Below are 19273 nucleotides of genomic sequence, written 5' to 3' on the forward strand. Positions count from 1 at the left end.
ACAGTCCTCCGGCCACTCCTCCCCCGGAGGCGATTATGAAACTCCGGACACGCAGTTAGTCCTCAGTCCCCAGGCCCCGCCCCGTACTTATAAAGGTCTCGGCGCGGGCTGTGGAGTTCACTTGCCCTACAGACCGGGTGTCGGAGGGAAAAGCTGCTTAAGTGACGCGTGGCCTCCGCAGCTCCCACAGCGCCCGCCGCCGCTACCGCCACCGACGCCTCCGCCGCAGCCCCTCCGGTCCCCGCCCGCCCACCGCCCAGGCCACGCCCGCGCCCCGCACACGCTGACGCGGGGAGGAGGATGGAGCCGCGCCGTGCCCCCTGGGTCCCCGCGCCGCTGCTCTGCCTGGGTGAGTCCCCCGCCCCTTCCCGCCGCGGAAGACGAGACTGCGCGGCCCCGGGGCAGCTGTCCTTTCACAAGTACCGCGCTTTTCACCAGACTCAGGTGTACTCCGTTTCGAACGACGTCTCTCGTTAGGCGAGCCCGTCTTTCCCTCCAGCAGGCGATGGAAGAGGGTGGGGTAGGGAAAGGGGCTGGTGTTAAAATACCTTGCACGGATAGATGAACTTGGTCTGTGTGTTCTGCATGAAGTAATATAGCTCCGTATTAGGCGAAATAAAAAGTTGAAAAGATTTCGGGTTTGTTGTTTCCTTTTGAAAATCTGACAGTTCTAGAAATCCAAAAGACGGGGGAAAACCGGGCTGGGGGCGGGGACAGGAGGCGGGAGTATGGACAAGACCCGCGCCTAGGAAAGACCTTTTGGAGAGAAGCGCTGTTCCGCCTGTCTTGCCTTAGGTTTTCTAAATCAAGGCAGGTTAAGCGTCTGGGGGCGCTGGCGTGCGGCGGTGCCAGCTTCGCCGAAGCTCCAGAGAATGAAAAGGCTGTTTGCGTACCCGGAGCGGGAGGGACACGCGCAGGTCCGGGTGCTCCTGGAGGCCCTTGGACGCCAACACCTGCTGCTTCCGGTTTCCCCCCGCGGGCTGGTCGGGCTCTTTTCGCTCGCTGCTACTTGCACCCTTGTATTCTGTAGTGGCTGAGCGTACTTTAATGCTTCTTATTTGAGATAATTTAGTTCTTGTGGACAGGGAAAAAAAAATCTTTAACTTAACTGGTTTAAAAATATATATTGTGAATTCCTAAGCTTCAAGAGGAATTTGGAGCTGTATATGAAAATTTTAATAAGGAAATAAAGGTTGTCAATCTCGCCTTTTTTCTGGAGTTGCAATGAGGCGAATTCCCCTAACTCACTCTACCTGTGCAGGATGTGACAGTTCAATTATTATTTCGACACGCCTTATCTTAACGGGTTGGGAAACCTAATGAAATGCATACTATGCATAGTTGTAACAACTATGCATAGTCGTCCAACTTCAAGGACATAGGTGCAAACTGGATCTGCGGTTTCTACCAAAACTGTACTAAGAACGACGTGCTAGAAGGTTCTCAGTAAATTATGTGGCTTTGCTATCTTTGTTTTGAAGTCTCCGTGAAAAGAATGAATTTACAAAGGTGACAGTCTTCCTAAAGTTAGAAATTAACCTAGAGATCAGAATAGCTTAGCGCTTTTTTTTTCCACCTGTAAGGTTGCTCTGAACAATGCAAGTGAGTGTCTGTTCTGGGCCACTCATTGAATATGCTAATTTGAGACAGCAAGAGCCTCTGAATAACCTGGTTACTACCTACCTAGCATATGTGTCGTGTGTGTTTTTGTTGCCATAAAAGTGCTTAACTCCTTTATTGCATTACTTAATTATAGTTCACCTATTTCATAAGTGGCCAAGCCCATTTCCAAATGAGCTAGGTCAGTTTCTGTTTTCCCAGTTTGTTTAGATATCTCCCTGCCACTAGAAAGTTCCTGTTTGAAGTTGTATATCATATCTCTGTACTCTATTCAGGTATGCAAGTTCAATAATCTTATTCCAAAGCACATGGAAAAAAAGGCAAGGCCACCGGTTACTTGTGAAATTGCCATTTTCCCCCCAAACAAAAGATTACCTAGAAATACTTTTCCCAAATGTCTAGCCTTCAAAAGAAGGAAACAGTTATTTTAGATTTCAGCATTTTATTTTCGCTTTTTTTTGTGGAATTCACATGTATTTATATCTGTGGAAAAAATACAGACACTTTCATTTCCATCCTCTGTCTCCAACACATGCAGATTTAAATTGCTACACACACCCTACAATCATTTGGTTATCTTTACATTTTATAAATATTTGATATTGATGTTCTTGCTTTATGTATGGGGAAACTGTTACCCGGTGTCCCATAGAAAAGCAAAGCTACGCTGAAAAAGTTCGCACCCAGGTTTGCTGGCACTTTTAGCTTACTCATCGTTAAGTAAAAGGGTTGAGATACCTCAAACTAGATAATGCATTCTAAATAATATATAATTTTAGAGTTAAATTATCATTTCTTTTTTTTTTTTTTTTTTGTGGTATGCGGGCCTCTCACTGCTACGGCCTCTCCCGTTGTGGAGCACAGGCTTCGGACGCGCAGCATCAGCGGCCATGGCTCACGGGCCCAGCCTCTCCGCGGCATGTGGGATCCTCCCAGACCGGGGCACGAACCCGTGTCCCCTGCATCGGCAGGCGGACTCTCAACCACTTGCACCACCAGGGAAGCCCTAAATTATCATTTCTAATCTTTGATTGTTGCAGGATGAAGAGGAGAAATTTTTCTCTTGAGTTCTGCAATTAACGTTTAGGGGCTCTTGATCTAAAAGTCAGACATGGTCATTGATACCCAAACGGGCTTTTGAGCGTGTTTCTGAATGACAGATCCAAGACAACTGATGTCCGCTTCATTGCACAATGACAGAGAATTGAGCAGAATAAACATTCTTTCTTGAAACCTGAGAAGCGTGGATCTCAATGAGGCAATGGCTCACCTCAGATCTTTTCCTTTGACCCTGAGAGTTTATGAGCTGCCCGGTGCTGGCACAACCTGAGATGACACATCATAGGTAGAAACAGGATGACAGGCCTCTCCGGTCTGGGTTTTGGTCGAGGTATTCTAGCTGCCTTCCGCATCATGTTGCCACATGAACAACTTGGGCAATTGGGGTGTGTGGTTCAGCACTGAGGCCCAAATCCAGGAGCTGGGAAGGGAGCTAACAGTTACCAAATGCCTCCTGTGAGCCGACCATGTCGTGTGTTAGGTGTTCTCCACGTTAGCATCTCCTTTGCTCCTTAAAACACTATAGGAGGTAGGTATGATTAGACCAGTTTGACAAATGAAGAAACTGAGGCTCAGTGAATCAGGTACCTTACAAGGATTTAGAGATGGCAAATGTCAAGGTCACTCTGGAGCAATGTGTAAAGAGCCAGAGGTTCTCAGAGTTATCAGAAGCATAATAAAAGTAACAGGTTCTAGTAGAGAAGTTCCAGAGTAGTCTGGGGACTGCCCCAGGGCTTAGAATCTGTTATGGGGACTGGTATTTGTGCAAAAATGGTACTTTATGGTATCACTCAAAATCAAGCACAGAAAAGATACAATTATTTCCTTAAGCTCAGCTCAAATATGTTAAATTTTTACTTAACCTATTTCAGCATTTTTAATACCCAGGAAATGACTTTTATTATGAAGCCATCATTGACATCAGTTGACTGAGGCCTTTGTTTCTATTTTTATACTTTCCTAGATGTATAGTAAGTAAAGAAATCAAGGAGAAGGAAACCCACATCCTTTTTGTTCCCTGGATCATTCACAATATTGTGAATTGAATGTAGTATTGATAAGGGGTCAAGTTGGAATCTACAGCACACTTCTATTAACAGTGAGGAAATAGACATAGTTCTTTGGTTAAAAAAAAGTGTAATATTCACATAATCACTTTGGAAAAATTGAATTTGAATGTCTTCTGTTCATTTTTGCCCAAGAATCTCCCATTTCCTGGTTAATAATCACCCAGGAGATGCAAATGTCAAGTAAGGAATCCTTTTTAAAAAGACTGTAAATTAAGGTGTGGCTGGGCTTCCCTGGTGGCGCAGTGGTTGAGAGTCCGCCTGCCGATGCAGGGGACACGGGTTCGTGCCCCGGTCCGGGAAGATCCCACATGCCGCGGAGCGGCTGGGCCCGTGAGCCATGGCCGCTGAGCCTGCGCGTCCGGAGCCTGTGCTCCGCAACGGGAGAGGCCACAACAGTGAGAGGCCCGCGTACCGCAAAAAAAAAAAAAAATTAAGGTGTGACTTCCTCATCTGTCAGTCTTCGTCCTGAATATAGGCCTATGCAAATTGTCTAATTCATGTGGCTGTAACTACTGTTGAGAACATTCCTTCAGAAGACAATAGGAAGACTCCCTAGAGCTGTAATAGGAGAGGTCCTCAAGGAGAAGCACCCTGAAAACCATTGCCTTGGTATGGCAATTCTGGAACCTTTGGAAAAATGAAGTAATGCGACAGACTCAGTGTCCTCTGGCAATGCAGTTTAGGTAAGAGTGCCTGTCTGGTTATAGGGCAAATAAAGCTTCAGTGATATTCTAGGTTAAAGTAATGACTTAATTAACTAGAATTATACTTATAACACACAAGACAACTTGATAATTGTCCAGAAAAAAATGTTAACCCTTAATTACTTAGGTCAAAAATCCTGAATTTTAAATTTGACGCTTGAAAGTGAGTTAAATACAAATCCTCTTAAAAGTCCTCAGGATAAGGGGAAAAGCCTCTCTTCCTCATATGTATGTATAAATATATATGTGTGTGTATATATACCCACACACATATATGTATATGTTTATATATACGCACACGCACACGTACGTGTGTCAAACTGTATATTTTTTAAACGTTTTTATTGGTGTATAATTGCTTAACAATGGTGTGTTAGCCAAACAGTATAGTTTTGAATCAAGAGACATAGTATATAGAATATAGGTTTCACACCCCAGTTCTTTTATTTCCTACTTTTGGAAGGATTTATTCCCCTTTGAGCCTCAGTTTTGTCATCTGTAAAATGGAGATCATAATAACTATGTCATCAGGTTATTATGTACGGACATTATAAATATCATAATATTAAAATACTAAAAAACACTTTTGAAATTAGAGCTGTTATCAGTAGCAGCAAGTGCTCTTTTAGAAAAATGCCTCATTTGATCTTTATAATAACTCTCTTTTAGCCAGGAAAAGTGTTACTATTCCCAGTTTCCAAATGAGAAAACAGACTCAAAAAGAAGTGAGTTACCCAGAGTGTAAGTCTCCACTTATGAATATGCTGTATCGTCTACTGTGGATGCCCCCAACTCAGTCTTCACTTTCGGTGAAAGTTCCCCCCATCCTTTAAGACTGAAGAAAAGTATCAAGCTTTCTCTGATAGCCCCTTTCATCTTTCCCTCACCACTGGAAAATAAATGTGCAGTCTTCCCCCCCCACCCCTTTGCATCCCTCTGAATCCTTCGGTTCTACCCTTTTCACGTCACCCTGTAAGTGTGTATCTGGCCCTGTCTCTCCTAACTGGTGCTGTACTTATCTTTTATCATTCACATTGTAACAGACTTACGTTAATCACTCAATAAATGTTGTTGGATGGGTGATTAGAATGGTATTTTATTTAGAGTTCTCAGCACTATGTTTTGACTCAACCAGCTGTTCTTTGAAAACATGCTTGAGAAGCAAAATATTATGACTGAGCAATAGTTTTTGAAAATTCAGTTCTATTTAATAATAAAGTTGAGTCTGTCATACAGAGTGAAGTAAGTCAGAAAGAAAAAGACAAATACCGTATGCTAACACATATATATGGAATTTAAGAAAAAAAAATGTCATGAAGAACCTAGGGGTAAGGCAGGAATAAAGACGCAGACCTCCTAGAGAACGGACTTGAGGTTATGGGGAGGGGGAAGGGTGAGCTGTGACAGGGCGAGAGAGAGTCATGGACATATATACACTAACAAACGTAGTAAGGTAGATAGCTAGTGGGAAGCAGCCGCATGGCACAGGGATATTGGCTCGGTGCTTTGTGACAGCCTGGAAGGGTGGGATAGGGAGGGTGGGAGGGAGGGAGACGCAAGAGGGAAGAGATATGGGAACATATGTATATGTATAACTGGTTCACTTTGTTATAAAGCAGAAACTAACACACCATTGTAAAGCAATTATACCCCAATAAAGATGTTAAAAAAAATAATAAAGTTGAATACCTTTTCTTCCCTATTTTTCCCATTTCTATCTTTAATGTAGTCTGTATTCACTGATGGTATGCCTAACAAAATTTAAGTATATCACAGTGTGTGTGTACGTGTGTGTGTGAGAGGGGGGGGGGGGAGAGAGAGAGAGAGAGAGAGAGGTCGGGCAGTGATATGACTAAATGATGGATAGTCAGTAAGAAAAAGAAAAGTATTGTTTTAGAAATGAATGGAACCTTAGAGTAATCTAATCTAAATTCCATCTCCGCCTCCACTCCACCCCAAGCCTAGGTGACATTTTCAGAGATAAGGAAACCTAGCTTCAGAGGGATAAACTTAGTATCTGAGCTAGAACTGTACTCCATACCTCACGGGTCTACTGCAGGGTTTTTCAGCCTTGGGTCTATTTACATTACAGACTGGATAATTCTTTGTTGTGGACTGTCCTATGCATTGCAGGGTGTTTAGCAGCAATCCTGGTCTCTACCCACTAGATGTCAGTAGCACCCCACCCACCCTGAGTTGTGACAAACAAAAATGTCTCCAGACATTGCTCAGTGTCCCTGGTTAACAAAATTACTCCAGGGTGAGAAGCATTAGCTAATGTGTTTTCCATTGCTATAACACATTGCCACTGATAATTCACAGTTTGAATAATCAGTGCTTGAGTTACCAAGACAAATAAAATTCATATTAATGGTAAGCTGGATGCAAATATAAAGCCAATTCTAGTGTTAAAAAAAATCAACTTAGCAATTTTTATTGCTGATTTTAACACTATTTTCCCTGAATAATGATGAATCTTATTTATGATGGAGTCACTCATACTTTCTTCAATCATTGCATTGCTGACCACCCCATGCCTCCTTTATCTATCTTTTTTTTTTTTAACATCTTTATTGGGGTATAATTGCTTTACAATAGTGTGTTAGTTTCTGCTTTATAACAAAGTGAATCAGTTATACATATACATATGTTCCCATATCTCTTCCCTCTTGCGTCTCCCTCCCTCCCACCCTCCCTATCCCACCCCTCCAGGTGGTCACAAAGCACCGAGCTGATCTCCCTGTGCTATGCGGCTGCTTCCCACTAGCTATCTACCTTACGTTTGGTAGTGTATATATGTCCATGCCTCTCTCTCGCTTTGTCACAGCTCACCCTTCCCCCTCCCCATATCCTCAAGTCCGTTCTCTAGTAGTTCTGTGTCTTTATTCCTGTCTTACCCCTAGGTTCTTCATGACATTTTTTCCCTTTAAATTCCATATATATGTGTTAGCATACGGTATTTGTCTTTCTCTTTCTGACTTACTTCACTCTGTATGACAGACTCTAGGTTTATCCACCTCATTACAAATAGCTCAATTTCGTTTCTTTTTATGGCTGAGTAATATTCCGTTGTATATATGTGCCACATCTTCTTTATCCATTCATCCGATGATGGGCACTTAGGTTGTCTCCATCTCCGGCCTATTGTAAATAGAGCTGCAATGAACATTTTGGTACATGACTCTTTTTGAATTATGGTTTTCTCAGGGTATATGCCCAGGAGTGGGATTGCTGGGTCATATGGTAGTTCTACTTGTAGTTTTTTAAGGACCCTCCATACTGTTCTCCATAGTGGCTGTATCAATTCACATTCCCACCAGCAGTGCAGGAGTGTTCCCTTTTCTGCACACCCTCTCCAGCATTTATTGTTTCTAGATTTTTTGATCATGGCCATTCTGACTGGGGTGAGATGATATCTCATTGTAGTTTTGGTTTACATTTCTCTAATGATTAATGATGTTGAACATTCTTTCATGTGTTTGTTGGCAGTCCGTATATCTCCATGCCTCCTTTTGTAACCCTGCTCTCTTGGCTCCCGCAAGACTGAACTTCCTTTTTTCCCCAAATTCCTTGGCCATTTCTCTCCACTCCTTATCACCTATTTCCCAAAGTTCATTATTTTCCATTGCGTACTATTTCCCGTGGAACATTTGAATGACTCCTGTGCCTTTAAAGGTGATATTTCCTCATTTGATTTTCAAATAGACTCCATCAACTCCATTCTTATTGTTTTACTCCAGATGTGTTTTCCCAAGTGCCTCATAAATATAAACAGATGATATATGAACTAAAAACTCAAATTCCTTCTCTCATGATGTCCTCCTTCATGTCTACTAGCTGCAGATGCCACCACAAACCTGCTGCCCTGCCTATGTTGTCGACTCTTTTAATGACACCACCTTCCTTGGTATTTTCTGGCCAGAAACTTGGTGTCATCTATGAATTCTCTCTTTCTCTCGCCACCACCTGGAGTCTAGCCTCATTAACTCTAGCTAGAACAGGAGCTATGTCCTTTGCATCAGTTTTCCTTTCAGCAGCTCGTTCAGTATCTTGCATATAGAAAAATCTCAGTAGATATTTATTGAACAAATATTCTTAGAGACATGTAGTTACTAAAAGTAAGTATAAGAGAGCTAAGCTGCTCTCCTCCTTTCCCATCTATCAAGCATAATTAAGCCAATCCCACCCTACCATCATACTACAGATGAACTTGTGCTTCTCACGAAAGTTGGAGTCTCCACTGTTAACCAAAAACTATATATTTTCACAAAATAAAGTTTCTTAGCACCTTCCATTATGCTAGGTGCATTACATAGATTCTCGGAATGAAGTGTAATTAACTTTAAGCCTTTTAAAATTATCTTTTATGTACTCATTTTCTCCTCTTTTTTGATGCTTACCGATTAAAACTCTATCCTTTTGCAAATTCGTTTTTGGCAATAGGCTTCTATAAAGAATGAATGATATGATAGACAATATGCTTCTAAAAATGTCGTTAAGTTTTCAAAGCTGTAGTACACAATATGACCCTAATGAAAAAAAGGCAAATGACAAACGCTTATAATCTAAACTGTTGCTCCTTTAGAAGATTTTTTTGAGACAATAATGTAATAGTCATTTAAATTTCTGAATTGGATCAATAGGGATAGTGTGAGAAGCATGATGGAAGGGAGTGAAGACAGAAAAGGTTCTAAAAAGACCTTCCTGTGTAACATTATCTTAAAGAAAAAAAAATACAGTTTCAATAGATCATTATGAACCTTTGGTTTTAGGAGGGGCAAGTTCCATATTTAGAGCTTTTAGTCACAAAATTCCAAAACACCCAAATTAGTACAAAGTGTATCCTTTATACAATAGTTGATACGATTTCTCCTGCATTACAAGAGCATTAAGTATAGTATTGTATGATCACTAAAATATATGAGCACTTTGAAGTATGATTTAGAAATTACTACTGAAATTGAAGAGTTTAGTTTAATGTCTCTGAACTGAAAAACATGGCGTATTAAATCTTTTCTTGACACTTGACAAGGAAGATCTTATGGCTATATTTGAAACTCAAACTTAAAGACTTATTAGTAACCCATTACCACATCAACCTCTGGTTTCACCCTGTTATCCTGTTTTTATCTCAAATAGTTGTTGGCTTTTACTTTAATGAAGCTTAGTGATAAGGTTAATGTTGAAAAACTGTAGGAAGAAAATGATTGCTGGTAGGAAGCAAGATTTGTGATATATAGATATATATTATGATATATATGTATACACACACACACATATATATATATATATTCCATTCTCTGAAAACATAGGCTGTTACTAGAAAGTACTGACAATAGTTATTTTCAGTGTCTGATGTGATAGTTTACAGTTATTTTAATGAAGTGAAGCAGGACGTTATCTAATAGTGGATTTAAGACAAAAAGGCATCTGGAAGTGGTAAAGGCATATTCACTCCTTGAAAGTATACAAGACCTAACAAGCCTACTATGTTACAGACAAATCCTAGAATTACAGACTGCCCTGGAAGAAGGTAGAAAACTAACAGTCCATAAATAGGTAGGCATGTGACCACAGCAAAAGTGTGAACAAAGCAGATTTTGCTGCCTGTTTGGGGGTTGGGCAAATACTATGATTCATTATGATTTGCTGTTCCAGTCCAAATAGCCTAAAAGGTGAAATTGGGAAAATAAGGTGCATTCTTTTCATTCTGTAACCTATCTCATTTTATTTCGGGTCGTTTTTATTTGCTTGATTGTTATTCAGGAAAGCCATTTCATCTCCGAGAATTGCAGTTGATTATTGAGGAATAGGCTTGGTCAGCCAGTCACCAAATCTCAGCCTCCTTCGAGATGGCCCCTCCATGTGGCCATAAGGAAGCAAGGACAAAAGAAACCATATACAATAAAAAGGGTGCTTTCTACATCTGGCATTCCTCCTATCAGGCGAGCACTTCTTACTCAGTGCTCCCCCCACTGGGGTGATGGTACTCCACCGCTCCCACGCACTGTCCCCAGTATCGTGCAAGGTGTAGGCTCGGCCCTGACCCACGGAGTAGAGGTGATATGCATGCTGTGAGTCACCGGTGTCACTTCCTGCTGGCACATTTGAGGTTTCATGGAAACAAATCTCTGAAAGACGAAGGTAGAGAGATGAACAGGTGAGCTTTACATTACTGAAACCCATCTGGAAATTTGACAGGAATAATGGCCTCCAAAGGGAGTTTTGTTTTCATAACATTATTGAAACAGAAGTTCCAATGGCCAGTTTTGAGTTTACAGATTATCATTTAGCACGGAATTCCTCTGTATCTTAGTTACCAATGTAGAGCTTGCTACCAGATCTGTTTTCTGACACACTGACCCTGTCTAAAATCTTTAATATCACATGGAATTATTTTCTTAGCAGGGACCCATGGTCAAGATTGAAAACTCAAATATAAGATTTGCATTTGAATTACTGAGAGATCATTATGTTCAGATAACACTAAAGTCAAGAACAACTGAAAGATTAAGGAAATATATGGATAGGACTTTAGCATCTATTCCTTCCCTGTATGACTGTAATGAGTAGTGATTTATAAGGGTGACAGGGTGCTGGATATCAAAATTCTCCATGGGTGGACTTTTTCGATCTTTTGATCATTCCCACTTACTCCTCTACCCGATTTTGCAAAGCCCTGGGCCAGAGGTGAGGTTGAGAAAAACCTGAGGACCACTGCTTTTAGGCAATAGAGCTTTGCAGCTGGACACACGATTTAGAACCAATTTTGATAGTTTATTGGCTACATGCTTCTATGATGGAACTGTAGTGTAAACACTTTCATTTGAGAATAGCATTTAAAATTATTTACAATTCCATCTGTAAAATACCCAAATGTTGGATTAATGTACCAAGTCTCACAGAAACCATCCTGAGCGCTGGACTATGTCCAAGAGAGTGTCATAGGTTAGGACAGCCCAGTTTTTGTGGAGGCACGCCCTGCCCTGAATATTCTTTAATTCACAAAGGCAAATATTTCACTTATGGCCTGACTAACTGGAACAAAGTTTCCAACAGTGGAAAAACTAACAATACGAAAAATCTTTGAGAAAAAAAAAAAAGCCTAATAAACAACACCTCAAAGCAATTAGCTGGATTCTATAATAGTCGCAGGTTGCATTTGTAAGCAATTCTGAGCAGGAAAGGCTAGTATCTGATTTCTGGAAAGGATGAAGAAACGATCCTTTGCAAAGAGAGAAATGTGCATTTGCACAATGGCCCTTCTGCAGTGGGAGAATCGGTAGTATCTCCTCCCATTAGTTGAAGAAGTATGGAGGCATAGGAGTGTCAGGGATATAAAAACACACATCTAGAACTCCACTTTGTGTTGAGCAGACTGTATAAATTAAAGGGGGTAATTCTTCAACAGTGAAAGTGTATGGCAAAATTATATTGAGAAGTAGAACAAAATTGGCTTGGATGAGAATCTGGCTAATTCACCCTAGAAAGCTATGTGGACAAAGTTATCCTTTTCCATCTCTGTTCAACTGACAATGGAATCCAAACTTTAGCCACTTTTTGTCATTTAAGAAAGAAGCTTTTTGGGCTTCCCTGGTGGCTCAGTGGTTGATAGTCCGCCTGCCGATGCGGGGGACACGGGTTCGTGCCCCGGTCCGGGAAGATCCCACATGCCGCGGAGCGGCTGGGCCCGTGAGCCATGGCCGCTGAGCCTGCGCGTCCGGAGCCTGTGCTCCGCAATGGGAGAGGCCACAACAGTGAGAGGCCCGCGTACCGCAAAAAAAGAAAGAAAGAAAGAAAGAAGCTTTTTGTTTCCCAATAAGAGCAATTGAAACATCATTTATATTGTAGGAGAACTATGGAGTGGGGAGGAGATAGTTCTAAACTTTTCAAAAGACATTTTCAAATCACTGAAAGGTTATGAGGCTTGATGTCCAAAGATGGATTCCTAACTCTTATCTTCTATGGTCACTAGATAATTGGTCTTGGACCAGACATGTAATTTAACACGGAGGTTGTTTGGGGCTAATAACTACTTCACAGGATTGTTATGTGTCAAGTTTGAAACATTAAGAAATTGCAAATTCTGATGCTTATGTGTAGTTTAGTTTTTAATTTCAGTTTTACCCAAATCATATGCAATTTGCTTAACATATACATACTCCTCTGATTGTGAAAAAATAAAATAAAATTCTCTATTACATGGATTAATTATCCTTTAAAATACCAAAGTACAGAGAGATTTATAACATTGTTATAGACCAGTAGAGGGCACTACCCACATATACTACTGCTAAAACCAGAGGCTAGATGTTGAGTGGCATGGAACATTCATGAGTCTCTGGTATGTTAGATGTTTCAGAAAAATATAATTTCATTTAATTCTCCCCAAAACTCTATAAACTAGGGGAAATGGAGATCCAGAGAATTTAATTAATTTGTCCAAAATTACATAGCTCAAGTTTTCTCCCAGATTGCCTTTCCGCATACTTTGTTGCCTCCCTATGGGGTTAAATACTCTGCTTCAGTTACATTATCTAAGTTTATTCCCTGTGATGTCCATTATACTCGAGTATTATTGCCTGTTGCCAGATTCTGTAATGCAGCCCATTAACATTGCTATGTACTCTTGGGAAAGTTACTTAACTCACTTTTCTCATATGTCTAATGGGGAGAACAGTAGTATCTTCTTCAAAGAGTCAGTGAGTGGATTAAATTAGATAGTATAGGTAAGGAGGGTGGAACCATGCCCACATACAGTACGTGGGCAAGAAATGTTAACTGCTACCTACTACTCTCACCATCACGAGTAATGTTTCTTATATAACAGTTACTCATACAGCCTGGAAGAGTGAAGAGCAACTACATGACTCCTAAGGAGAGTAGAACTCTCTTCAGTCAACATCCGTGCAATTAAAAGGTTTCTCTTATTCTTACTACGCAATTCAGAAAACTCCTTGAATCATTCTGGTGCCTGTTTCCCAACATTTATCTTTTCAGTGGAGAAACACCACGAAACGCCTTGTTTAAACTCTTACTGGGCTGACAGAAACCAGATTCTTGGGCACAGTGTGGTTCATCTAGCACGTGTGTTCCTTTCCATATTAGATAAGATATATTCCGACTTTACTTAGATTACATTTCATTCATTAAAATGGATTTGAATGTGTAATGCAAAGAGTAACTTAGGTACTTAAATCAACAACTGATGTATCTTAGGTTGAGAATCCTGTTTAGTTGTGACTGTAAATAGAAGCTGAGTTTTATTTGAAGCCTTCTTTGTGATAGTTTCTACCTTGGAGCATTGCTCTGAACACATCATGACCTAAAACTGTGGAAAATTTCCAATTTTCCAATGGCTAAGCTTCTTAAGAAATCAATCTTTAAAATCAGGTCTTTGAAAAGGTTACTGTGAAATGTTTAGAGTAGGTCAAATCTGAAACTCTGAATGTAATGCCAGGGCTTTTACCCTTGGACAGAAGAGCTGGGGGTTCATTTAGTTTCAATGATATGCCTGTTTCCATGAATTATTTTTTTTCTGGTTTCGATGGATCAAATTCTTGAAATAATTTAAAAAACTTTATAAATACTGTAATTATGTGGAAATCTGATTAAGGTTTCTTTCCTTGAAGCATTAGTTGTATATTTGATTTTTCTCCATAAATAGGTTTCCATCTTCTACAAGCAGTTCTCAGTACAACTGTGATTCCTTCATGTATCCCAGGAGAGTCCGAAGATAACTGCACAGCTTTAGGTAAGCCCAGCTTTGTCAATGTTGCATCAAAGAATTATACATTCTTAACAGAAATGTAACTCAAAGACTATAAATATGTGGTAGTGGAAAAAAAGGGGGGGGGGAAATAGCTGCTGTATTAACAAAAGAACCCAGTGAACTAGGGATCTGGAAAAATTATATAAAGGAATAACTGGAGGCAGAGGGACTGAGCACCTAGTTATATATATAAAGATTTGATCTTAAAGAGATAGAGAACAAAGAAAATCAGTTTCCCTTTGGTCATTTCAGAGCGTCGCTGAGAAACCATTGTGAGGAGTTGGATCCCAGGCAAAACAGGAAAATTTAAACTTTTTACACAGTAGACAGTCAATATATTTTGTTGTTATTTTTTGTAAAAGGAGCAAATGATGTCTTTCATTTTGAGTTACAGCATTCATTCAGAAAAATCTACGGAGTACTTAATACATGCTAAACACCGTGCTTAGGCATAGGGTTACAAAAATAAGTGGTGCGGGCTTCCCTGGTGGTGCAGTGGTTGAGAATCTGCCTGCCAATGCAGGGAACACAGGTTCGAGCCCTGGTCTGGGAAGATCCCATGTGCCGCGGAGCAACTGGGTCAGTGAGCCACAATTACTGAGCCTGCGCGTCTGGAGCCTGGGCTCTGCAACAACAGAGGCCGCGATAGTGAGAGGCCCGCGCGCCGGGATGAAGAGTGGCCCCCGCTTGCCACAACTAGAGAAAGCCCACGCACAGAAATGAAGACCCAACAGAGCCATAAATAAATAATAAAAAAAAATATATTAAAAAAAAAAGTGGTGCATGGTCTTATCTTTGGGGCCCAGAGTACTCTGAGTGTGGTTCAAGAGAGATCTGCTTTATAGCTGATTCACTTCGTTGTACAGCAGAAACTAACACAACACACAACACATATAGTAAAACAACTATATTCCAGTAAAAAATAAATAAATAAATAAAAGAAATAAAATTTAAAAAATAAAATTAAAGTAATAGCACCTAGGCACCAAAAAAAAGAGAGAGAGTGAGAAAGAGAGAGATCTGCTTTATATTCACTCTGAGTTATTAAGTCCAGAGTTTTCCTGAGGAACCAGAGCATTTCCTGCAACAAATTCACCTCCTTTCTTGTCCTTCCTCTTTGTGCTCTCTAGAGGTTTGGTGTGCTTCACTCCCTATTTCTGGCTATTTGAACAAGAGTGTTACAATCAAGATGATTTGTTTGGTTATTTCATAAAGATCCGTCACATTTTAGTAATTAAAACGTTCTAAAGTGAATTTTATGTGTAGGTTGCAACACTATTCTAAAGAGACTACTATTTTCATTGTTGTATTTGTGTAACCGAGGCATTTATAACTCAAGGTTTGTCTAGTTCATGTCCAGGTCTCATCGTTAGAGACTGTGATTGATTTCCCCGAACCCGGAAGTTTGGGAATGCACACCAAAACAAGCCTTGCTGGCTTAAAACCCACTATAGATTTAAGCTCTCTTAAATTAATTAATGGATTCAGTTTACAATTGCTTTGGGAGTAATGAATGTCAAAATTATTTTGAGATTTGAAAAAATTATACACACTTTGTTTGGATAAGTGAATAACTGTGAAGGATCATGATTGCGTGTGTGTGTCTTCAGCTTACCTTTTCTATTTTAAACATTGTCGTTTGAGAATTTTACCCCCAGGTTTTGTTTTGCTTTGTTTTGTTTAGCCTGTTGGCCATTTTCCTTTGGGGGTTCAGTGTTTGTTTATTGGTCTAGGGAGCGTGACAACTAGAGTGACTTTTTGTCCTGAAAATACCTGACCTGCTTTGTTCCAGTAGCTCAGTAGTTACTATTATGAAAGGGTGATTGATTCTTCAAAGAAAGCAACAGACTATATTCCACTTTCTATTTCTTTCACAGTTCAGACAGAAGATAATCCGCGTGTGGCTCAAGTGTCAATATCAAAGTGTAGCTCTGACATGAACGGCTACTGTTTTCATGGACAGTGCATCTACCTGGTAGACATGAGTGAAAATCACTGCAGGTAATATGCCAAATACAAGCAAACAAAAACAGTTTTTAAAAAACCCGCCTTCTCTTTTTTATTTTTGTAATAATTACTCTATTGTTTCCATGGGCTGCCGTTTATATGTACTATTAGCATGCAGTTTATATGTACTATTAGAAACTTTATTGAGTGAGTTTTTTTAAAGTTAGGGAACAAATAGTAGAGCAAACAGCAGTTATCAAATTGTACGGATGCTTCAGGGCTGCAGAATGGGCAGGGCTTCACATGCCTTCCTCTCATACTTACCGCAGTCGTAGCTTAGCCTTGAATCTGGACTTATATGTCAGCCATTGTTATAAGAATCGATTCCACTGACTTAGACAAAAAGCACTTCAGACTTACAAACCACCATTGTCAGCCACCCTGGCAGTTGAACCAGACTATCATTCTAATACAGCAGTTGAGCTTGAGAGCAGTGTGGGCCTCTTTTATCCAAGTTGGGCCAGCTTTAAGGTCAGTCTTTGAATTCATCTTTACAACTTTTGGCAAACCTTGTCAGTATCTTGCATTACATTGTAAGATTAGCTCTTACAAAACTAATTCAGAACCATGATTTCTTTCTTAAATAACTGACCTTTCTCTTGCATTGTCCTTTAGGTGTGAAGTGGGTTACACTGGTGTCCGATGTGAGCACTTCTTTTTAACCGTCCAAAAGCCTCTGAGCAAAGAATATGTGGCTTTGACTGTGATTCTTGTTATCTTGTTCCTCGTCGTAGTTGCTGGCTCTGTATACTATTTCTGCAGATGGTAAGCCACTGTTTTTGTTTTTAACACTCTGCTTTTGTAAATTACCTTTATACAATCCACACTTACAAACTGGGTAAAAATATGGCAAAGTATTATTTAGTGGGATAAGATAGACTCTGCACTAATGATATTTATAAAGAAGTTTTAGCAGTGGAACATCTGGATTAGTAGAAACGAGTGTCCAGATAACTATAAGAGCTGACTTTTAAAGATTGGTTCATGTCAGTCCCCCAAAGTTCCATCTTCAACACTCCATCTTCATGTACTATGCTGTACTGATATATGCTAATAACTGAGAAAATATAGAGTGGGCACCAAACTACTGACAGTATATCAGATTGGCCATTTTTTAGGCTTAGGACCAGGGTATAGGAATAGAATGACTTAGTTAATAATAGCTACCTTTAAAATGCCTCCATGAAACCCTTCTTATTTTGGAAGTGGTGCAGATTTTTCAGTGTAGATTTGAGTGAATTTCATTTTATTTTTGCTGATAGTAATGCACTCCAACTTTTGAAGCTCCAAAAGTGTTACTTTTATAAGATTAAATTTATTTGGTCCATGCTTGAGTCTGAGTATTCACCAAATTATAATGCCTTTTTAATTGGTTACGATCACATAACTGAATATTATTAAAACTGAAATGCACCTGAAAGGTCTTTGACTACAATCCTTTCTTTTATAAAGATGGGAAAGTAAGATCCAGAGAAGTAAATTGACATGTCCTGGCTCATCTAGTTGACAAGTAGCTAAATCAAGGCTAAACAAAGGTTTTCTAATCATATTCTTCCACTAAGCAAAAACATTATGCAGTTTCCTTAAGGCTACATGCTTCATCTTCAAAATGGGTAGAAAATGAACTCAAAGTATTAGGAAGATAGCTTTAATGAATGAGTGAATGAAGATTCTGAATCGTGATAGATTTATGAATCCTAGCTGGGAGAACTTGACCAGGTTATGTAACCCATTTGTACTTCATTTTCTTCATCTGTAAGATGAGGATGATAATGGTAAGTGTGAGGATAAAATAAATAATGGATATATAGCATTTAGAACATTGTCAGTCACTTAATAAGTGCCCGATTTATTTTCATTATTATTGGTGACAGCATTATATCAATGTGATGGGTAGAATGAAAGAAAGAAAGAAGGAAAGAAAGAAAGGAAGGAAGGAAGGAAGGAAGAAAAGCCAGAGGAAAAAAAAAGGATAAAACAGACCAGGATTAAACGTGGTCACAATGCTCTCCTGGAATTTTACAATTTTCATGATCATGTGAAAGCCTTTGAAAAGTCCTTTAACAGCATTTCACCATTTCCTCCCAAAATTATTTGTTCAGAGAAACTACTCCTTCCTCCCTCCTTCTTCTCTAGCATCCAACCTAAACCTATTCACCTCTGTCATTTTGGAAACACTATGCTAATGTACCTTTAGCGTCCATATATTTGTTTCTTTTGTTAACATACTTTGATCCTATTACTGTTAACTTCAGTGTTAACGGTTTAATTTCTGAATATTTCTAGGTACAGATATCGAAAAAGTAAAGAACCAAAGAAGGAATATGAAAGAGTGACCTCAGGGGATCCAGCATTGCCACAAGTCTGAATGGCGCCATTAAGCTTATGGGCAGGGATGAACTGCATACCTGGTTATGTTAATACTCCTATTTTATTAATAATATTTATGTGGGGTCATGTGTTAAGTCAACAATGATGTATTTTAATATACTAAGAAGAGTTTTTATTTTTGTTTTTTTTTGACAGACTGTTTGCTAATGTATAATGTACACAAAATATTTACTGTAGAAAGAAAATAGATATTTTTGTAAGAAATCATTTCCTGGGCTAAGTGCTTTATTGAAAGCTTTTTTGCCTGCTGTACAATGCATAGGAGTGAGCAATGCCCAGTTCATTGTTCAGGAAGTGTCAGCAAGTGACAGGTTTCTGTAAGCCTAAATATATGGTCAAATCAATTTAATAAGTATATATTTCTACTCCTCGAATCAATGATAGTTGGTTTGACTATATCATAGTCTGATGTATGAGTTGGCACCACTGTGCCATGTGTCAAAACGGTAATGCTGTGGAAATTGGGGAGAAGCAAATATAGGTCACGTGCTAAACACTACATATTTGAAACAAACTAAAACCTGGAGGGCTCTGCTCCCTCCACACACATCCTTAGCTATAACTCGCTGTTTGTCTGCCTGGAGAGAAGGTGCATGATTCCCTATTCCCAACCACAACTCCTACGTTATTTGTCATCCATCTAACAGAGT

General features: G+C 39.7%; 1 protein-coding gene across 1 annotated transcript; it reads left to right on the top strand.

Moving 5' to 3' along the window:
* Positions 1–294: 294 nt before the first annotated feature.
* EREG (epiregulin) lies at positions 295–19031 on the top strand. Its single transcript, XM_082838979.1, has 5 exons — positions 295–349; positions 14121–14207; positions 16103–16226; positions 16848–16997; positions 18519–19031. The coding sequence occupies exons 1-5, from the start codon at positions 301–303 to the stop codon at positions 18598–18600; spliced, it is 492 nt and encodes a 163-aa protein (XP_082695105.1). The 5' UTR covers positions 295–300; the 3' UTR covers positions 18601–19031.
* Positions 19032–19273: the final 242 nt, after the last annotated feature.

The sequence above is a fragment of the Leucopleurus acutus genome (assembly GCF_964270905.1).
Source record: "Leucopleurus acutus genome assembly, chromosome: 4".
Lineage (NCBI taxonomy): Eukaryota > Metazoa > Chordata > Mammalia > Artiodactyla > Delphinidae > Leucopleurus > Leucopleurus acutus.